We start from the raw sequence: 20,033 nt of genomic DNA on the forward strand, positions 1-20,033 counted from the left end.
TTTTGAACTCTGGGTAAATGAAGAGAGGAAAAAGTGTGATTTACAATTATTTACATATATAGTTTTCTCTAGAAACTATCTTTAATGTACTTGTAAATAAAATATCTTCTTATTTAGATACTATCAGAATAGTTAAAACTAGATTTTTTTATATGTATTCATAAAAAACACAGGTACATACACCGGGATCAGAGATTTACTAAGGTGGGAAATCATGTTCACACATATAACTTTTACTTTATATAAGGTATTAAAAGACAATAGCTTTCACATTCTACATCTATAGTTCTTTATAAAATGTTAATTTAATTACTGGCACATTTTAAATTAACATTTGTGGTACTGAAATTTCAGTATTGGCACGTCCAGTAACTCTTAGTTAACTAAAGTATTTTATTACATATAATTCACTTTCCTCACTAACAATATAGGTTAAACAATACATGACAGACAGAGAAAGGAATATGATAAATGGAATTATTTATTATATGATGTCAATTTGGATGAAATTCCTCTAAATTTATCAGGAAGTAAAATAGTGAATTCTGCCCTGATACATCACATTGGCTTTAAAAAATTTACAATTAATGTATTGAAAATGTTGTTAGTTAAATATTACTTTAGTTTATTTTGTCCTAGAAAAACACTTCATAATGGCTTGAATTCATTATTCAAACTACTCCTCATAGTCTGCTTATGATAAATTTGATACACACAATTACTGCAGGCAGTATAAGCAGTATTTGGCTAATATATTCTGTATACAAAAATGATTGAATGTAGCAAATTAGTTTGGAGAAAATTCTCAGGAAAATAAAATCATTTATAAAATTGTTAATGTTAACTTTTTTAATATGACCACTACAATATTTTACCATTTTTTTAAACAGACATAAATCAACTTATCTTTTCCTCTATTCTTTAAGATTTGAAAATTAATTTATCCATTTCAGAGTGCTAATATTATATACATGTTCTGTCTGTTGGAGAAAATACGTGAGTAGAATAAATGGTGTACACTGGGAGGAGATTGCAAAGGGATGCAAGCCAATACTATCAGAACCAACTGGAAGAGGCCAAGGTCCTATGAAATATAATGTACTAAAACAAAGGTTAACACTTAATTATGGTTACATGATACCACGTGATGTACTGCATATCTATAATCATGAAAAAATGCAACATATTTTACTTGATATAAATTTACTATTTTTTTATCACTGTTAACTGTTATAACTGTTAACTGGATGTTTTAATTACAAATTGAATAGATGAGAAAAGTACTCTTTAATATAAATAGGAATTTTAAGGTTTAAAACTTTAATGTCTACGATAGTAAAACATTAACAGTACTGTTTTGATCACATGACAGTTTGTAGAATATAAGGATATACATAAATTTACTTAGTTGATTGTTTAGTCCATAAAATGTTATCTTTTAAATTTCTTTATTTAAAAATATTTTAAGTTTTTAAATAATGATTTTTAATCCCTGTAATAGTTAAATGACATCAGTACTATTTTGAGCACGTTATTGTAGAGTATAAATGGAATGAATAAATTTATTCAGTTGCTTTGTTCATCTTATAAAATGTAATAATTTTTATTTCATTTATCATGTTTCAATATTTTCAGGTGAAAACTAAGTTATCACCTTTTATCCACATTTTTTTTTTTTTTTTTGAGACGGAGTCTCGCTCTGTAGCCCAGGCTGGAGTGCGGTGGCCGGATCTCAGCTCACTGCAAGCTCCGCCTCCCGGGCTTACGCCATTCTCCAGCCTCAGCCTCCCAAGTAGCTGGGACTACAGGCGCCCGCCACCTTGCCCGGCTAGGTTTTTTTTGTATTTTTTTAGTAGAGACGGCGTTTCACCGTATTATCCAGGATGGTCTCGATCTCTTGACCTCGTGATCCGCCCGTCTCGGCCTCCCAAAGTGCTGGTATTACAGGCTTGAGCCACCGAGCCCGGCCTTATCCATATTTTAAATTAAAATAAATGTTTTAATTTAATTTTGAAAAGTTTTTAACAGTTGTTTAGTTTTTTGTTTGTTTTTGATGGATAATAGTTAATAGTTTACACTATTCATTAAATCATATCATTATATTAGCCATCGCTAAAACTATACTGAGTATAAGGAGATAAATTTACAAAATAAAGATGGGAAATAAATAATTTAAAATTAATTTTGTCACAATTACATTGAGCTTAGGAAAAATATTCTGTCATAAATATAGGTCTTAAAATATACAAACCATATACTATATTTAAATGAAGAACACATGAGTACAATCTTCATTTAGAATGCCTCAAGTAATATTAACACACGAGAATGTATGTCCCTTCCATGCTGATTTTGCTAAAGGGTTTTAATCATACAGGATGCTGAATTGTTTCAAATGCTTTTTCTGTGTCTATTGAAATGATTATGTGATTTTTGTTTTTAATTATGTTTATGTGTTGTATCATATTTATTGACTTGCAAATGCAACAAAAACAATGGTAAATAGTTGGTACTTAATTAAACTAAAATGTTTATGCGCAGCTAAAGAAACAAGGAGCAGAATAAACAGACAACTCGCAGAGGGGGCGAAAATCTTCACAATCTATACTTCTGACAGTGGACTAATCCAGAATCTACAAGGAACTCAAACAAATTAGCAAGAAAAAAGTAAATGATCCCATCAAAAAATGGGCTAAGGACATGAATATACAGTCTCAAAAGGACATGTACAAATGGCCAACAAACATGAAAAAATGCTCAACATCACTAAAGATCAGGGAAATGCAAATCAAAACTACATTGTGATACCACCTTACTCCTGCAAGAATGGCCATAATAAAAAAATTAAAAAATAATAGATGTCAGAAGGGATACTATGAAAAGGAAACACTTTTACGCTGCTGATGGGAATTTAAACTAGTACAACTACTATGGAGAACAGTGTGGACATTTCTTAAAGAACTAAAAGTAGAGCTACTATTAGATCCAGCAATCTCAGTACTGGGTATTTACTCAGAGGAAAAGAAGTCGTTGTACAAAAAAGATACTTGCACACATGTTTTTAGCAGCCCAATTAGCAATTGCAAAAATGTGAAACCAGTCCAAATGCTCATTGATCAATTAGTGGATAAAAAATTGTGAGATAGAGCTATATCTCTATCTCTATCTATCTGTCTGTCTATCTATCTATCTATCTATCTATCTATCTATCTATCTATCTATACACACACGCACATACACAATGGAATACTACTCAGCCATAACAAGGAACAAAATATTATCATTTGAAGCAACCTGGATGGAATTGGAGACCATTATTCTAAGTGAAGTAACTCATTAATGGGAAACCAATTATTGTATGTTCTCACTCATAAGTGGGAGTTAAGCTATGAGGATAAAAAGGGACAAAAATAATACAATGGACTTTGGGGACTTTGGAAAAAGGATGGGAGATGGTGAGGGATAACAGACTACAAATTGGGTACAGTGTATACCACTCCAGTGATGGGTGCACCAAAATCTAACAAATCACCCTAAAGAGCTTACTCATTAACCAAACACCACCTGTTCCCCTAAAGCCTAGGAAAATAAAATAGAAGAATAAAAAGAAAAATAAATAAATAAATAATTTAAAAATGCACAAAGGACTTGAATAGACATTAATCCAAAGATTATATAAAAATAGCCAGCAAGCAATGATTGAGGAAATGCAAATTAAAATCACAAGGCAATAGCTATCATCTTATGCTCATTATGAAGACGACTTTCTAAAACAAAAAATGTTGACAAGGATATTCTGCACACAGTTGGTGGGCATGCTAAACGGTATGGCCACTATGGAAAACAGTATGGTGCTTCCTAAGAAAAAAACAAAAGCAATTTCAATTACCATATGATCCAGCAATTCCACTTTTGTTATATATGGTTAAAAGGATTAAAAGCAGGATCTTGAAGAGATATTTGCACACCAATATTTGTAGCAGCATTATTCCCAAAAGTAAAGAAGTGAAAACCAGTGTCCATGCATAGATGAATCGATTTAAAAATATTGCATACACATCCAATAGAATTTTGCTCAGCCTTAAAACAGGACATTCTGTCATATACTACAACATAGATTATCTTTGAGGCATTATGTGAAGTAAAATATAGTAGTTACAAAACTTACTGTATAATTCCAGTTACATGTAGCCTCTACAGTAATCAAATTCATAGATACAAAAAGTAGAATGTGGTTACCGGGAGCTGGAGGGAGAGGAAGAAAGGGAGTCGTTTAATGAGCATAGAGGTTCAGTTTTGCAAATCAGTTGGTTGCACAACAATGTGAATATGTTTAACACTACTGAATGGTATACTTGGAAATACTGAAGATTGTAAATTTGATATCACATGTTTTTCACCACAATGTAAAAATTATCATTGATATTACCATTTTTTTTTAGCTATAATGGCATCATTTTTCTGAAATAAACTAATACATTTGACTATGCGTTCATTTCGAGAAAATTCAAATTTCCTCATGTTTCCTTGAGACAAACTGTTTCTTAATATTTTCCTCAGTTGTTAGATTTCAAATACTTTGGCTACCTAACAATAAAAGTCCATTTCATAGTTTTCATTGATTTTTTTAATCAAAGAAGTTTCTCTTGCCTCTTCTAGCTCCTACACTAGTCTTAGCACTCTTATTAAGCAATGTGTGTTTTCTGGGCACCAATGATAACTGTCTCAAGTGGGTGAATACAGAAGAAACAACAATTAAAATTACATTTGGCATCAGTATAAGTATTATGGTTTTATGGAGATACATACTTCTTTAAATTTGAAAAGTCAGATAATATAACTGCCTCTCTCTGTACCTACCTTGTTGACTTTAACCTTACATTTGATTTACAATTTATTAAAAAATACACTGATAAATGCAAATTTTTGATCATTTATTAACTGTAATTAAAATTTACATGGATCTATTTATTAAGGACATTGTGTAATGTTTCCACTTTATGTTTTAAACAATTACAAACATGTAGCTTAAAATAATGTACAGATCAATGTAACAAGATTGAAAAATGGGCGATGAGAATATGAAGTCTTCCTTCTTTCTAGCAATAATCATAAACACTCTAACTTAACGGATCATACATTTTTCTTTTGATATTCTAAGTTTGTTTAAGAACAAAATGCTAAAGGAGTTCAACATGCAATGGATATATATAACATTCAGAATCACTAGCTTCCATGCTTACACTGAACTCAACATAAGGCAAAAGCCTCATAATTATACTGAATCTTTGGCTCAGTGTGTTAAAAAAGCAAAGCAACATGGTAAGCCTAAGGAAAACAATCCTTTGTGTTTGCCAGTTTCAGATTGCCAGTATGGTTGCAATAAAATTCAACCATTATCTCTGATGCAGCTTTGATTAGCAGGACAGTTTGTCTTCTGAATGCAAGATACAAGCATGAGTCTGTTTCTCTAATCATTCTCATAGCTTAGGAAAATGAGACAGAAGCAGGTTTATTTTAATAAAGCATAATTCTGCTTCCCAGTGTGACCACATATGATTAGAAAAACAGTAAACCAATCAGATTCTGTCAGATGAAATAGTCTGTCCTCTACTCTTGGCAATCTCTTGGATATTGCCATAGACTATAAAATGATTGAATGAGCTGTGGTCATGAAAATATCCATGTCACAAATACTGGTCTCTCCTTTCAACTGCTCAAGAAAAAACAAGCCTTTGGTAACTCTAGTTATTGTATGCTATAATACAAAACAAATTACCAATAACCATTCCCGAACTAACTAACATATGGCCAGACATTGTTCCTGTATAAGTTTAACGTTTTCTTGTTTCCTACTATTCTGTTTGATCTACTAAGTCTTTCAACATCAATAGGTAACGCTACAGAGATTCTTGTTCTTGAAGAGTTCTTATCTCCGGAAGTTCTCATTCTTGCCACTCAGTATAAAAATAACCACTCCAGCAAGTAAAATCTTTCCAAGTAAAATATCAATAAGTCAAGGTTGCTTGATGACTACCACACAGGCACCTGCTCTCCCAATATTCAAGGAAGCCATCTGTTAAAAAAGATGAAACACAACTTAAGACAAGTTTTACTGTCATAGAAAAATATGCAACTTATATTTTAAAGATTATATACAGGAAAATCATAAATAAATGTGCTCGTTTTCGCATTTTAGCCAGAAGTAGTACAATAACAGTGAAAACACTGAAAATGGCATTTTAAAAAAAGCAATGATTTATATACTGAAAATTTTTAAGCCTACAATTTTAATGGAGTTTTTAAAAACAGTATTAAAATATTTAATGATTTTTATTGAAATTAACCTGCCATAGAAAAGTTTCCATCAAAGCTCTATTCTGGAGCTTGCACGGACACATTTGTGATAATATTTCATAGTGATAGCTTGGAGTATATTTTAGATGAAATAGCTATTACACTTACTGCAATCATTTTGAAGTTATTTCCCCAGATATTGTATTGAATTAAATGTGTTATTCATTCATTTTAGACAGAGACATACAATGAAATAAATTCAATATTTTGCCATAAATAGGCCATAATTATAATTGCTACATGCTTATTAAAAATTTTCCATCTTATGACAATCACTGAAATGAGAACTGAGTATTTTTTTAATAATGTTGAATATGAAAATGGTTAGAAATATATTAAAAGCAATAATTTTTACAGAGTTTGTAGTGAAAATGTATTCTTTGGAGACAAGCCAACATTTTGATAATTTGAGCTTTTTGATATCAATAATTTTTATTACAGTTTTATAAAAATATCAAGGTAGACTAGAAATTACATGATATTATTTCAGAGTGAAAAGTAAGTGTATAAAATGTAAGAAATAAAATAGCTGCAAACAAAGTAGTCTCAAATCACCTACATTATCTTATTGATTGAAAAAGGACATATTCTTACACTCTAAATATAAAAATTACCTCCGTTTTCTACCAGTTATTTTGAATGTATTTGTTGTTACCCATCATCCCACTGTAGGTTAAAAAAATCCACATGATATTTATTTTTTATTCTTTAATGGATTATTTGTAAAAGCTAATTCAATGTAACATCACTTGTCTTCCTCATAGAATTATTGCACAAAATGAGAGTTGGGAAGGAGCATGTGAATATATTTGTGATATATTTGTGTGAAGAATAGTTTTTATAGGTCATCACTGTTATCTTCGTAATCACATCTTATACTGTTATGTCCATGAGAGAGACAGTAGTGAATACAGTATCAGAAGATAACATGTTAATCCCACAGCATCAATGTATGCAAACCTAAGTTTACCTGACTCCAAAATGCATGCACTTTCCCTGGTCTTTCTTTTATTATCTAATGATTTTCATGGATTGTTTCACATCAGAGTCATTTAAGAAACATTTACAAAATACAGTCATGCACTGTATAGCTGCATTTTCATCCTTGAGGTTCTGGTCATGGATGAACCACATATACAATGGTGGTGCCATAATATAATGGAGATGAAAAATTCCTATCATCTGGTAATGTCGTAACCCTCTTAACGTCAAAGCACAACGCGTTACTCAAATGTTTCTGGTGACACTGGTGTAAACAAACCTATTGTATTGCTTTTTTTTGAAAATAGAAAAAAGCTCATGGAATAAGGATATAAAGAAAAAAATTTAGAGCTGGACAATGTGTTTGTGCTTTAATGTAACTATTACTATAAAGGAGTCAAAAAGTTTTTAAAAATTTAATTGTTTAAAAAGTTAAAAAAAGATACAGTAAGCTAAGGTTAATTTATTATTAAAGAAAGAAAAATATTTTAAAATAAGTTTAGTGTGGCCTAAGCGTAGAGTGTTTTTCAAGTCTACAGTAGCATATAGTAATGTCCACGGCCCTCACATTCACTCATCACTCGGTCACTGACTCATGCAATGCAGTTTCTAGTCCTGCAAGCTCCATTCAGGTTCAATGCCCTATACAGGTGTGTACCTCTTCTTATCTTTTATACCACATTTCTATAGTACCTTTGCTATGTTTAGATATGTTTAGATACACAAACACTATTCTGTTACAATTACCCAGAATACTCATTAAGGTAACATACTACATAGCTTTGTAGCCTAGGAGCTATAGGCTATATCATACAGCCTCAGTGTGTAGAAGGCCATATCATCTGGGTTGGTCTAAGTATGCTCTGTAGTATGGGCACAATGATGAGATTTCCTAAGGATGGATTTCTCAGATTGTATTTCATTTTTAGGGAACGCATGACTGTATATGTGCACAAACCCCATCACTAAATGGAAATTTGGGATTAATATTGGGTAATTGTATTTTTGGAAACTGTCCCAAAGGCTACCTGATGTCCATTCAATACTCAGTACTGTGTACTAGACTACATATAGAGTAACTTAACTCTATATCTTCATCTACATCTATACCTCTATCTCTATATATGTTTGTGTGTATGTGTGTATGTGAAAATGAATGTTTGTGTGTATGTGTGTATGTGAAAATGAATCCTTTCTGTTTTTCCAAAAACCAAAATGCGATATTCCCCTTGTGTTTCTTATGTCAGCAAATGACACACCCATTTCCACCCAGTTGTTCAAGACAAAATCCTTGACCCTTCTTTTTACCTCACTCAACCCTAAATCTGAATCATCAAGCCTTCTAAATATATCTCCAACAAGTTTAATTCTATCCATTTCTTCAGTCTTCCACATAGCTCAGGTTACGTAATGTAAACCATGTCTATCTCTCAAAACTTAATGATTCTCTTTCTTGCTCAGTGAGACATACCAAGTATTCTTCCTCTGGCTGTTACAAATAATGTTCCTTAAGCCAAAACACTCCTATATTTTCATCTGGTTAGCTATTACTCATTTGTCAGACCTCATTCCACATATTTCCTGAAAGAATATTTCTCTGCCCAATGCACTTAAGTTCTATCATAGTGCTATTCTCTTACCGAAGAATTAATCATGCTATTTTAAACATTTGATATTTTTCTACATAAGTATGTTTTAAATGTTTAAGAAAAGTTATCCTTCTTTCCTCTTGGTCCAGATTTATTTAATATATGTTTTTAAAAATCTGCCCTTGTTCTCCCTCTAGGGGTTGTACCCTTCAGCATGAGTAGTATGATAACCTAAAAAGGTTGGCCACAGAACCAATGAAATAAAACTAATGCTGAATGTAGATCTTTCACCAGGCTTCTCTGTAACAAATTTGGCAATGTATCATTCTCAATATATCTTATATATCTATTGTGTACAAATAAATGAAATGCATACACAAAAAGTATACCTAGTTGCAACAATACTTCTCAATTTATTTGAGAAACATTCATACTACCTCCTACTCTGAGCCAGCAACTCTGCTAGTCTTTGGAGACCCCACAATAAAAGAAACATTGTCGTTGATTCCTTATAACTTGCAGATGAATGCAGCCTGATAGTGCTATCAGAATATACCAAGAGAGTACATTAAAGGGCAGTTTTACTTAGGCAAGGGGAAATGGGTTAAAGTTCTTTTATATGTCTTGAAGCACGTGCATCATTTTTTCAACTCAAACACAAAAAATAAGCCCAGTGTTAAATGACAAAAGTCAAATTTATTTAAAACATACATAGATACACACATGTATCTATACATATGGTGTGTGTATACATTCTCTGTAAAACAAAGCAACAAAACTGGCAATCGATTCCTAATCTATTTCCAACTCAAGCTAACCTGAGTATTTTTCCAAATATCCACATATTTGGATATTTTAATATAGTTTGCTTATTTATTTTAATAATCAGCCTTTTGTGGGTGATTATCAACTTATATGGGATAATCAACTTATGCCACTTATAGGACATATAGAGTGAAAGTGACAGGAATTTAGCAAATATGGGAAACCTTTCAAGTAGGCTAGAATCCTGAAAATTGTTAAAGGGATTTTGTATGGGTCTGCTGCTCATCCCTCGAGAGCCTTAAAAATATAAATAATGAGAAGATATGGAAGCAAAATCTTCAAGTAATTTAATAGTTTTAAATTTAATGTTTATTGTATTAAAGTAAACTTGTTATAAAACATTTTAAATGCCACTTTGCTATTTTTAAGATACTATATAATCCAAAAAAGTATAATAAAATACAGATTAAGGAAAATGATCTTTAGCAGTCTTTTACCTATTATTACTACATACATTGTTTTGATTTCAATTTTAGAGGAATGATAAGCATAATGACTCTTTATTATAAATATGTATTCAGATATTATATTACATCACTTATATAAACATAAGCTTCCTTTATTTAATGTTCTGTTAAGTGGAACATTTAAAATACACACATTTAGCTAGTACAGTTTCTTAGTAAATCAACAATCGTTAATTTATGCATGCAGGGTTTGCTTTGGAAACACTAGGGACTCAGAAAGGTACAGAGTCAAAATATATCCTTCAAAATTTTAGTGCAATAATGTGAAAAGCAATAATTACTCAGTTCTTTTTACATACAGTGCTCTTTAAATAAGAAATGCTTCTTCTCTAGCAATTAAAGTAAAATGTAGAAAATAACAAGACTTAGATCTCTTGATATTTTCCCTTCTTTTCTCTACTCCTCCTTTTTTCTTACTTGGCTACATGTACCTATTTTTGTTGAAGTCAAGAGTTTTCCTTTAGAGGAGAATAAATTCACAATGCAGGTACCTTAGTCTAGCCATTAGGAATTTGGTTTTGTACTCTGAAGTTAGTCTGACTAAATATTGTTGCTGAACACGTACCATCAAAACTGGCAAAATCAAGGAAATCATGTTTCATTAAAAGTAAGTATCTTCAAAACAAATGTACTTTAATCAGGTGTTCAAGTTCTTTAGATAAATTGTAGTCAATTTCTGTGACCAAAATCAGATCCTTCCACCCACGGAGGCAATATGAGGAGATGTGGTTATTATCCCGCTTCAATTAAATAAAGCTTTAGAGCTGCACTGCACTCTTAGATGGAAATGATTTATCTGAAGAGTATCTTACTTTTAGATTTCTGGTAAAAATGAGAAATAATAGAAATATTGAGAGACTTGGAGAAGAATGAAAGTAAAGAGAAATCAAATATGTAAGGGCACAAATCAGAATGTATCGATTTCCTCCATCATAAGCAAGGCCATAGTAGCTATGCAGCTAAGATGTTTTCCACTATAATTAGTTTGCCCTGGCCTCATCCTCCCATCACACTCACACACAACAACACACATCCTCTAGTTATGTGATTACAATGGGAGCTGTTTCATTCTAGCAAGATCCTGAGTCTCTAACTACAGTGTGTATGTAAGAGATAATGCCTCACCTAAGATAAGCCAGTCATTTTACTCCAACTTCCTGGACAAAATGATTGACAAGGAGTGAGCACTCATTACATGACAGGCTATGCAAAGCCCTTTCTTGTTTATTCTTTTAATTGAACTGGGATTTTTAAAAAGTTATTTTCTCTTTATGGCTGTGGGGATTACTATTTGGACTTTCCAGCAGCACCACCAGGTGGAAAATTCTCTCTGCAACAGATAAAAATGGACCTAATAAACAGTAACACAAATGAATGCCAAAAAGGTTGATTTCTGCAGCCTTTATATTGTTTCTAAAACCAAACATTCTAAAGTTAGGGTTTTGTGAATCAATATATTACACTTTTATTTTTTACTTCAGTAACTCAAATTCAGATTCTGTTTCTTATTGTGGAAAATGGAAATCTCATTAAACATGTATGTCATTTTTTAATAAATATTTTATTGGTATTGTAGTAATAAAAAGTACATAAAAATGTATAATTTAATGAACTTTTTACAAAATTAACACAATATTGGTCAAATGCAATCATTTTGGGTTTAGGATACTTTTACTAGATTACTGTTTGTATACCCCTCCTCCACAGAAAGAAAATGAAATAAATTCTTATCCTTGAAGTGAATTATTCCGATGACAATCTTACCTGTGTCCATTCATTAGTTTGTGGGTCATAGGATTCCATAGTGTTGAGGTATGTCTGTCCATCATAGCCACCAACAGCATATAATCTGTCACCAAGAAGACAGACCCCAACAGCATCTCTGGGCATACTCAAAGGAGCCACCATGGTCCATGTGTCTGTTTTGGGATCATATCTAAAATTCAATGACAATAGTATGTAACATATTCTAATCACATTCAACTGTTACTATAAAAATTTTACTTTTTGCAAAGCCTGTCATGAAGAAGGAAACTATTTTTTCTCTAAAGGCTCAAACATTTGAGCTTGTATTCTAGAATGAACATCCATTATGTCTAGCTTCCTAATTTTTTTTTATTATTATACTTTAAGTTCTAGGGTACGTGTGCATAACGTGCAGGTTTGTTACATATGTATACTTGTGCCATGTTGGTGTGCTGCACCCATCAACTCGTCAGCACCCATCAACTCATCATTTACATCAGGTATAACTCCCAATCAATCCCTCCCCCCTACCCCCTCCCTATGATAGGCCCTGGTGTGTGGTGTTCCCCTTCCCGAGTCCAAGTGATCTCATTGTTTAGTTCCCACCTATGAGTGAGAACATGTGGTGTTTGGTTTTCTGTTCTTGTGATAGTTTGCTAAGAATGATGGTTTCCAGCTGCATCCATGTCCCTACAAAGGACACAAACTCATCCTTTTTGATAGCTGCATAGTATTCCATGGTGTATATGTGCCACATTTTCTTAATCCAGTCTGTCACTGATGGACATTTGGGTTGATTCCAAGTCTTTGCTATTGTGAATAGTGCCGCAATAAACATACGTGTGCATGTGTCTTTATAGCAGCATGATTTATAATCCTTTGGGTATATCCCCAGTAATGGGATGGCTGGGTCATATGGTACATCTAGTTCTAGATCCTTGAAGAATCGCCATACTGTTTTCCATAATGGTTGAACTAGTTTACAATCCCACCAACAGTGTAAAAGTGTTCCTATTTCTCCACATCCTCTCCAACACTTGTTGTTTCCTGACTTTTTAATGATTGCCATTCTAACTGGTATGAGATGGTATCTCATTGTGGTTATGATTTGCATTTCTCTGATGGCCAGTGATGATGAGCATTTTTTCATGTGTCTGTTGGCTGTATGAATGTCTTCTTTTGAGAAATGTGTGTTCACATCCTTTGCCCACTTTTTGATGGGGTTGTTTGTTTTTTTCTTGTAAATTTGTGTGAGTTCTTTGTAGGTTCTGGATATTAGCCCTTTGTCAGATGAGTAGATTGCTTCCTAAATTTTAAGATATTTTAAAAATGCATCCAGACTCATAGATGAATGCAGATTCATTCAACAGAAATACATGTCATGATTTCTTTCTACAAAAAAGTGTCAGATATATAAATAACTATTATCCACAGTAGAATTAGGGTATTTGAAACAGATGTTTGCAGAGTGCTATGGTAATGAAGTAGAAGAAATGATTAAAAATCTGGGAGAATTATGGAATATTCGATAGATGAAGTTTCCTTTAAAATTCTGAATGTCTAGCCTAAATTTGCTAGAAAAAAAAAAAAAAGGAAAAATTTGTGCAAAAATAACTGTAGTGTTTTGCTATTGTTGTTGTTGCATTGTTTTGTTTTGTTTTTCGTTTTAATGCATGGTCAGCTTTGAGGAAACAGGTAAGTAGCGTGACTATGTTCAAGAAAGACTGAGGAAATGGTGTGTCTCCAGATGTAAGTTTTGGTTAGCTTATGGGATGTTTGATTCCCCGGGTAAGAAGGTACTTTCAGTTTACTCAATAGAAAAGTAGCCTCTGAAAGTGGGGAAATAATTATAACATGAACACAACTGGGTTTAGTGACATTTATCAGGATTCACAGTGAGGGAGAGACTAGTAATTCAAGAGATCAAAGTCAGAAGACTGAAGTTATTGTTATTAAATTCAAACAAAAATTATTTTCAATAAAATTTCATAACCATATAGCACATACAGTTATTTCACATTTTGAGTGGCAAAACCCTGAAGACTCCTTTAATAAATGTACTCTGAATGAATGATGAAAATATACCTTTGCCTTTGGCCCACAATTGCAGGTTCAGATACAAAAACAGAAAAGGTAGTAAGAATCCAGAAGAATGAATATAAAATAAAACTGTGAAAAAGGATTTTCCGGAAAACACAACAAACAAATTCTTAGTTTGTTTTCCTGCTCCATTTTTTTTTCACCCATTCAATTTTTAACTTGAACACTCCTAAAACAAATGAATAAACAAAAATACCTATGCCTTACTGAAAATAAAGAAGGTTGTTACAGAAGATGTGGAATTTCTGTTTCACAGAGAATATTCATATTTCCCACGATGTGATGTGAATTTGCACACTGTGGTTGGGGAGTTTGTCCACTGCCAAGTTGATGTGTAAAGTGAGGTGTTGGTTGAATGCTAGAAAATCAGGATCACCTTGAAGCATAGGCTGCCCAGCACGTAAAAATTTAATTTTTAGTGCTGTAGTTAATAAACACAAAACATCACAGATAGATGCAGATGTATATAGACACACACACCAACAGAAATACATAATCTGTGCCATCAAAATCTCCTTTAAAAATATTTAAACAATGTCCACAAATAGTTTTAAATATGCAAAGATTTTTAAATATGAGAAAATAAAAGATACTACAATGGAGAAAATAGTTCAATCCAGAATGTGGAATATTTTATAAAGTAACTGACTGAATATTTAATAAATCAATGGCAAAAGATAATGAGTAAATAATTAGGGAGAAGTAACTGTTCTAAGTTAAATGTGAATTAGAAATATAACAAAATATAGTGAGTAACCTTTACCTGGATCCTAATTCAAACATACCAACTGTTAAAAAATGTTTGAGACATTTTTGAATATCAGTATAACCTAGGCATTACCTTTAAATAAGCAACTATTGAGGTTTTTATTAGCAGAATAATAACTTTGGGGTTACATTAACAAATAAAGTCCTTATTACCTTTGTTTGCTTCTAGAACAATTCAATAATGTTTTGGGTTGAAAATATGTTCAGAAATTTCTCTATAAAACTTTAGAGAAAAAAGGAGGGACACAGGGCAGAAAAATGGATGAAACAATAAGAACAAATTTATTATAGTTGTTGAAGCAGGAAAATAAGTATAGGGGAGTTAACTGTATCATTTGCTTTTTGTTTGTCAGAAAATTTTTCTAGTACAAATAACTTTCAAGTGAATAGTTTACGTAGAATACAGTCTGGATTTTGTCACCATCATGTCACACGAGCAGTTTTTCTGAAGTCATATTATCCTCATTTAATTATTATTCAGCTCTATAGAATTATATCAAATATTGTCTGCAAAGCAGACTTTATCATGTTGCAAATTATATATATATATATATTAATTTATTTATTTAATAGGTCACGGGAACTGAGAGAATAGCAAACGTTAGTGTGCTAGGCAATAATAAACTAATTTCCAGAGGTTTAGTTCTTCATGTAAAACTCAAATGTTGGAAGGGAAATTTTAAAAATACTAGTTTGTCCTAAATTTTGATACATATTTAAAAAATACTAACCTGCAATCAGAAATATATACATATATATTTTAAATTTTCTAAAAAGTAATTTTACAATTTTAATGCTTTTTTTGGAAAATACAAATCTTTGAATTAGATGTGTCTGTTTTCAGTAGTAGGTAACATATCTGAAATGTGTAATAACTATCTTTAAATTAATATCATTAATATTAATGATAATAATATTTAAATTTATATTTTACCAGTAAAATCAAACCAAAACAAAATCTGAGTCATCTGACATAGACACACTCTCCCAGTTATTTAGGAAGAGATCACACAAATTTAAAATCTCCCAGTAGCCATTGTTCTTGTTCTCAGAATGATAACTTTAAATAGATTTTTCTATATTCAGGAACTCTGGGATTCACCTCTCAGCCTGGCACATACAAAGTTATTATCACGAAAATGAAATAAACAATCTATAGATGTATAAGCATTGTCCAAAGAATTACTAATAGTGAACTCTGTCATTTTCAGGTCATGTTTCTGAAAACCTTGAATTCTAAGCAGCCTTTTTTTGCCTCTAGTTGCCAGCTTTTTTTTTTTTTTTTTTTTTTAAATAAGGTGGTGGGTTTGGGGTCTTACTGTATTTGGGTTGTCTGCCTTTCCTGCATCTTACCTTGGCCTTCCTGGTCAGAGTGTGAGCTCCGTATCAGAGACTCTATTAAAGTTTATAGCCTTCAAGCAAAAGAAGTGCCAGTATATAGTAGTTAAAATTGACTACAAAATGAAAACTTGTTAAAGGCATATGATAGTCACAGAATAAAAGTTAATTTCTCTTTGTAAAACCAAATTGAATTTTTTAAGAAACCATTAAATTTTCAACCATTAGTGTCATTTTCATACTTTAAGGGTGATAATTGGCCTTAACATTTCTGAGGAAAATTGTTTTAAATATAAACACATTACTTTGTTAACAAATAGAATTGAGAATGTTTCTTTTCGCAAGTTTGTACAGGAGATATTTAGATAGAGAGCAGATTAAACAATAAAGAAGTGATTTATAGTCCAGCAGGTCTGCCTGTAAAACAAACAAAATCAAATTAAAAACCAAAGAAACAAAAAAATAAAGAAAGATCCATGCTGTGAGAATGGATAGCCTGCTTCAAAAGAGTGGCACAAAGATTTCAAGTATATTAATCACAAAATCTCTATATTAATTAACTTTAAGAAATCAGATGTGAATTGAGCAATCGAGAGTGACAACAGTGTTGGCTAAAAATAAATACTTTTATTTTTTCCTGTAAAGAAAACCAACATTTACCAGATTTCATGACATTATCAAAGGAAATGTTCCTGGACTTTTAAAACTGTTTATTTTCTAGAAATATAAAACAATTAATTTCAATACAAATTATTTGTTTATAACTGCATAATAGTAATAATGTTCCTAATACACATTTTCATTCAGATGTTTTCGTATGTATGCATTTCTAATGGATATTAGCAATGGGATTTCTGGGTCAAAGACAGTGTATACTTTGAAATGTGGTAAATGTTGACAACTGGTATTACAAAGAGGCTGTGTTAATTTACACTCCACTCCTACCATCACTGTAACGAGCGTGTGTCAGTTGTTCTACATTCTCTCCAACATGCAGTATTATGTGTATTATTTGTTTTTTCATTTTAGATTTTCCGGTGGGTAGGTGATGGTATAATATTGTAATTTTAATTTGCATTTCCCTGATAACTAATGCCATCCAATCTTCCCCCCCCCCCCACCAGTAGTCATTGCCTATTTGGATATCACCTCTTGAAGAGTTCTTGTTCAAACCTTCTGCCTAGCTTTTCTGTTCTTTTAAAAATGATATCTAGAATTTACCTATATATGGGAAACAATGCTTTTGTTGGTTATATGCATTGCAAATATTTTCCCCACTTTCCAACAACTTTTTACCCTCTTAATGGTATCTTCTGAAGACATTTTACTGTCATACTTTCTTTATAGATGATCCTATGTAGGTCTAGGTTAAGAAATCTTTCACACTTCATTTTTTTTGAAGGTGATCTCCTGTGTTGTATTCTAACAGCTTTATTGTTTTATGGGTCACATTTAAACCTAAAATCCAGTGTGAGTTGATATTTAATGTAATATGCAATAGAGGATAAGACTACGATTTTCCACATGAGATATCCAAATCACCCAGCCATATTTGTCACACTGGCGGGCCTTTCCTTACTGCTCTTTGGTTTCTCCTTTGCCATAATCAAGATTCTTTACATGTGTGATTGTGTTTCTGAACACAAATCTATTCCATTTGTCTGCTTATTTATACTGTATTGTTACTACAATGTCTAGTTAAAATAATTTAATAAGAAGCTTTTATATATAGGTTTTCAAGGTTGTCTTGGAACTTAGGACGCTTTTCACTTTTATTTAAATTTTAGGATCATGTTTCCAATGTACACACAGTCACAATGAAACTACACGAAAAAATTTAAATTTAAAAAGACTGCATTAAATTTATAAATTTTGTTTGCTCGTTTTTTGTTTTTGTTTTTTTTGGGGGGGGGATTGGGGTTTGTTTGATTGCTTGTTTTTGAGACAAGGCCTCAGTCTGTCACCCAGACAGTGGTGAAATCTTGGCTTACCACAACCTCCAGCTCTGGTGCTTGAGAAAACCTTCCATCTTAACCTCCAGAGTAGCTGGTACTACAAGCATGTGCCACCATGCCTGCCTAACTTTTTATTTTTATTATTATTGTTTTCAAGTTTTAGTGAGATGAGATCTCACTATGTCACCCAGTCTGGTCACAAACTCCTGGGCTCAAGTGATCCACCTGCCTTGGCTTCCCAAAGAGCTGGAATTAAAGGCATAAGCCATTATGCCCAGCCCAATTAATTTCATATATTGACTGAGTATATAGCAATCTTATTATTTCAATCTAACAGTTTCTAGTTTGATTCATATGAAACTATTAGATATTTATCACATAATCTTGAATAATGGCATTTTTATGTATTCCTTTCCAATTGGTGGCAATTTGCTTTCTTTCTATTGCCTAACATGGCTAGTTGTTCTGTTAACATGTCTAATAAAAATGGTATTAGCAGTCATGTTTTTCTTCTCATTCTAATGAAAAACACAAAATATTTCAATATTTGACTATGAATATTTTGTAGATTCTTATTATCAAATTAATGACATCAGTTTATTTTTCAAGTTTGGGGAGCATTTTTATAATGGATATTGACTTTTATCATTTATTCACTTATTCAGACATTCATTTAATTGTCATTGTATTAAGTTACATTATTACTCTTTTCAATATTAAACCAAATGTGCCTTTCTGTGATAAACTCACATTGGATTTATATACATGCTTTATCAAACTGATTCTGTCCTAAGAGAATTCTAAGAATTAAAGTTTTAGAGTAGATCCTAATATATTTGAAATGAAAATAATTTTCATATTTTGGTTTATAACATATAACTTTCTAAAAGCATATAAATAATGGTAGTGGTATAATGGTTACCCTTATAGACAATATTTGTTGGTACACATGATTTTCTACCAAATTTTATGATATTCTGGGTCATAAAGTAAACCTCAGATGATTATAATACCTTGAAGTGGTTTTGAATTCACTGTTAATTTTAACCCCAAGACAGGAGAAACCAGTCAGCACAATGTTAGAAAAAATCTCCTCAATATATTCAGTGTGTTTCAGGCTCTTATGCCGATGATATGCTTAATGTCTACTTTAAATGTGTAGTCTTTTTTGATGTACTTATTGATATTCTCCCAACTTTTTAAATCCCCTTCTTAAAAACATAATGGGCATAGAATGATTCAGAAAGGAAGATGGAGAAAATAAATTTCTGCTTCCCTTCTCAATATCTGTTGTTCATTTTCAATGCCAAAAAACTTTAAAGTTAATTTGATTTCAATTTCTATATAATGATGAGTGAAAAATTCTATTTTGACTTATGTCATATTTTATTACATCAATTTTTCAAGGTTGAGGAGAGGAGAAATGAGTTGTTGACAGAACAAAAAGAAAATAAGGAAAAGCTAAACAGCTCTTTGACTCCTCTCAGATGCAGTTGTCACAATACACCTTTAAAAATTGTTTTAACTATTCTCAGTCAGCAGAACATGGATTATACCCAGGAAATCTGAATGCCAGTTTAAACAGACTTTAAAAATTGGATACCCCTTAACAGTTCAAAACTAAAAAGCAATAGATTATTTATATAATCACTTCCTCTACTAGTACGACAGAAAACCACAATTAGCACTATAAATCCAAATTACTTTTATTTTATTTTATTTATATATTTTTTGAGACAGGGTCTCACTCTGTCACCCAGGCCGGAGTGCAGTGGCAAATGATGGCTTACTGGAGTCTTAACTTCCCTAGGCTCAAGTGATCCTCCCACCTCGGCCTTCCAAGTAGCTGGGGCCCCAGGCATGTGCCATCACACCTGACTAATTTTTGTATTACTAATACAGATGGG

At 32.0% G+C, this 20,033-nt stretch overlaps 1 protein-coding gene across 2 annotated transcripts in view; it reads right to left on the reverse strand.

The window, feature by feature from the left end:
* Nucleotides 1-4,917: 4,917 nt before the first annotated feature.
* Nucleotides 4,918-20,033, reverse strand: part of KLHL1 (kelch like family member 1) — a 790,359-nt gene continuing 775,243 nt past the window's right edge. For both annotated transcript variants that reach the window (XM_038007727.2, XM_007960556.3), the window contains exons 10-11: nucleotides 11,984-12,155; nucleotides 4,918-6,076 (exon numbers count right to left, since the gene is read on the reverse strand). In XM_038007727.2, the coding sequence (XP_037863655.2) occupies nucleotides 6,017-6,076; nucleotides 11,984-12,155 (232 nt within the window). In that variant the 3' untranslated portion in view covers nucleotides 4,918-6,016. The remainder of the gene's footprint in view (nucleotides 6,077-11,983; nucleotides 12,156-20,033) is intronic.

This window comes from Chlorocebus sabaeus, chromosome 3 (genome assembly GCF_047675955.1).
Source record: "Chlorocebus sabaeus isolate Y175 chromosome 3, mChlSab1.0.hap1, whole genome shotgun sequence".
NCBI classification, from domain to species: Eukaryota; Metazoa; Chordata; class Mammalia; order Primates; family Cercopithecidae; genus Chlorocebus; species Chlorocebus sabaeus.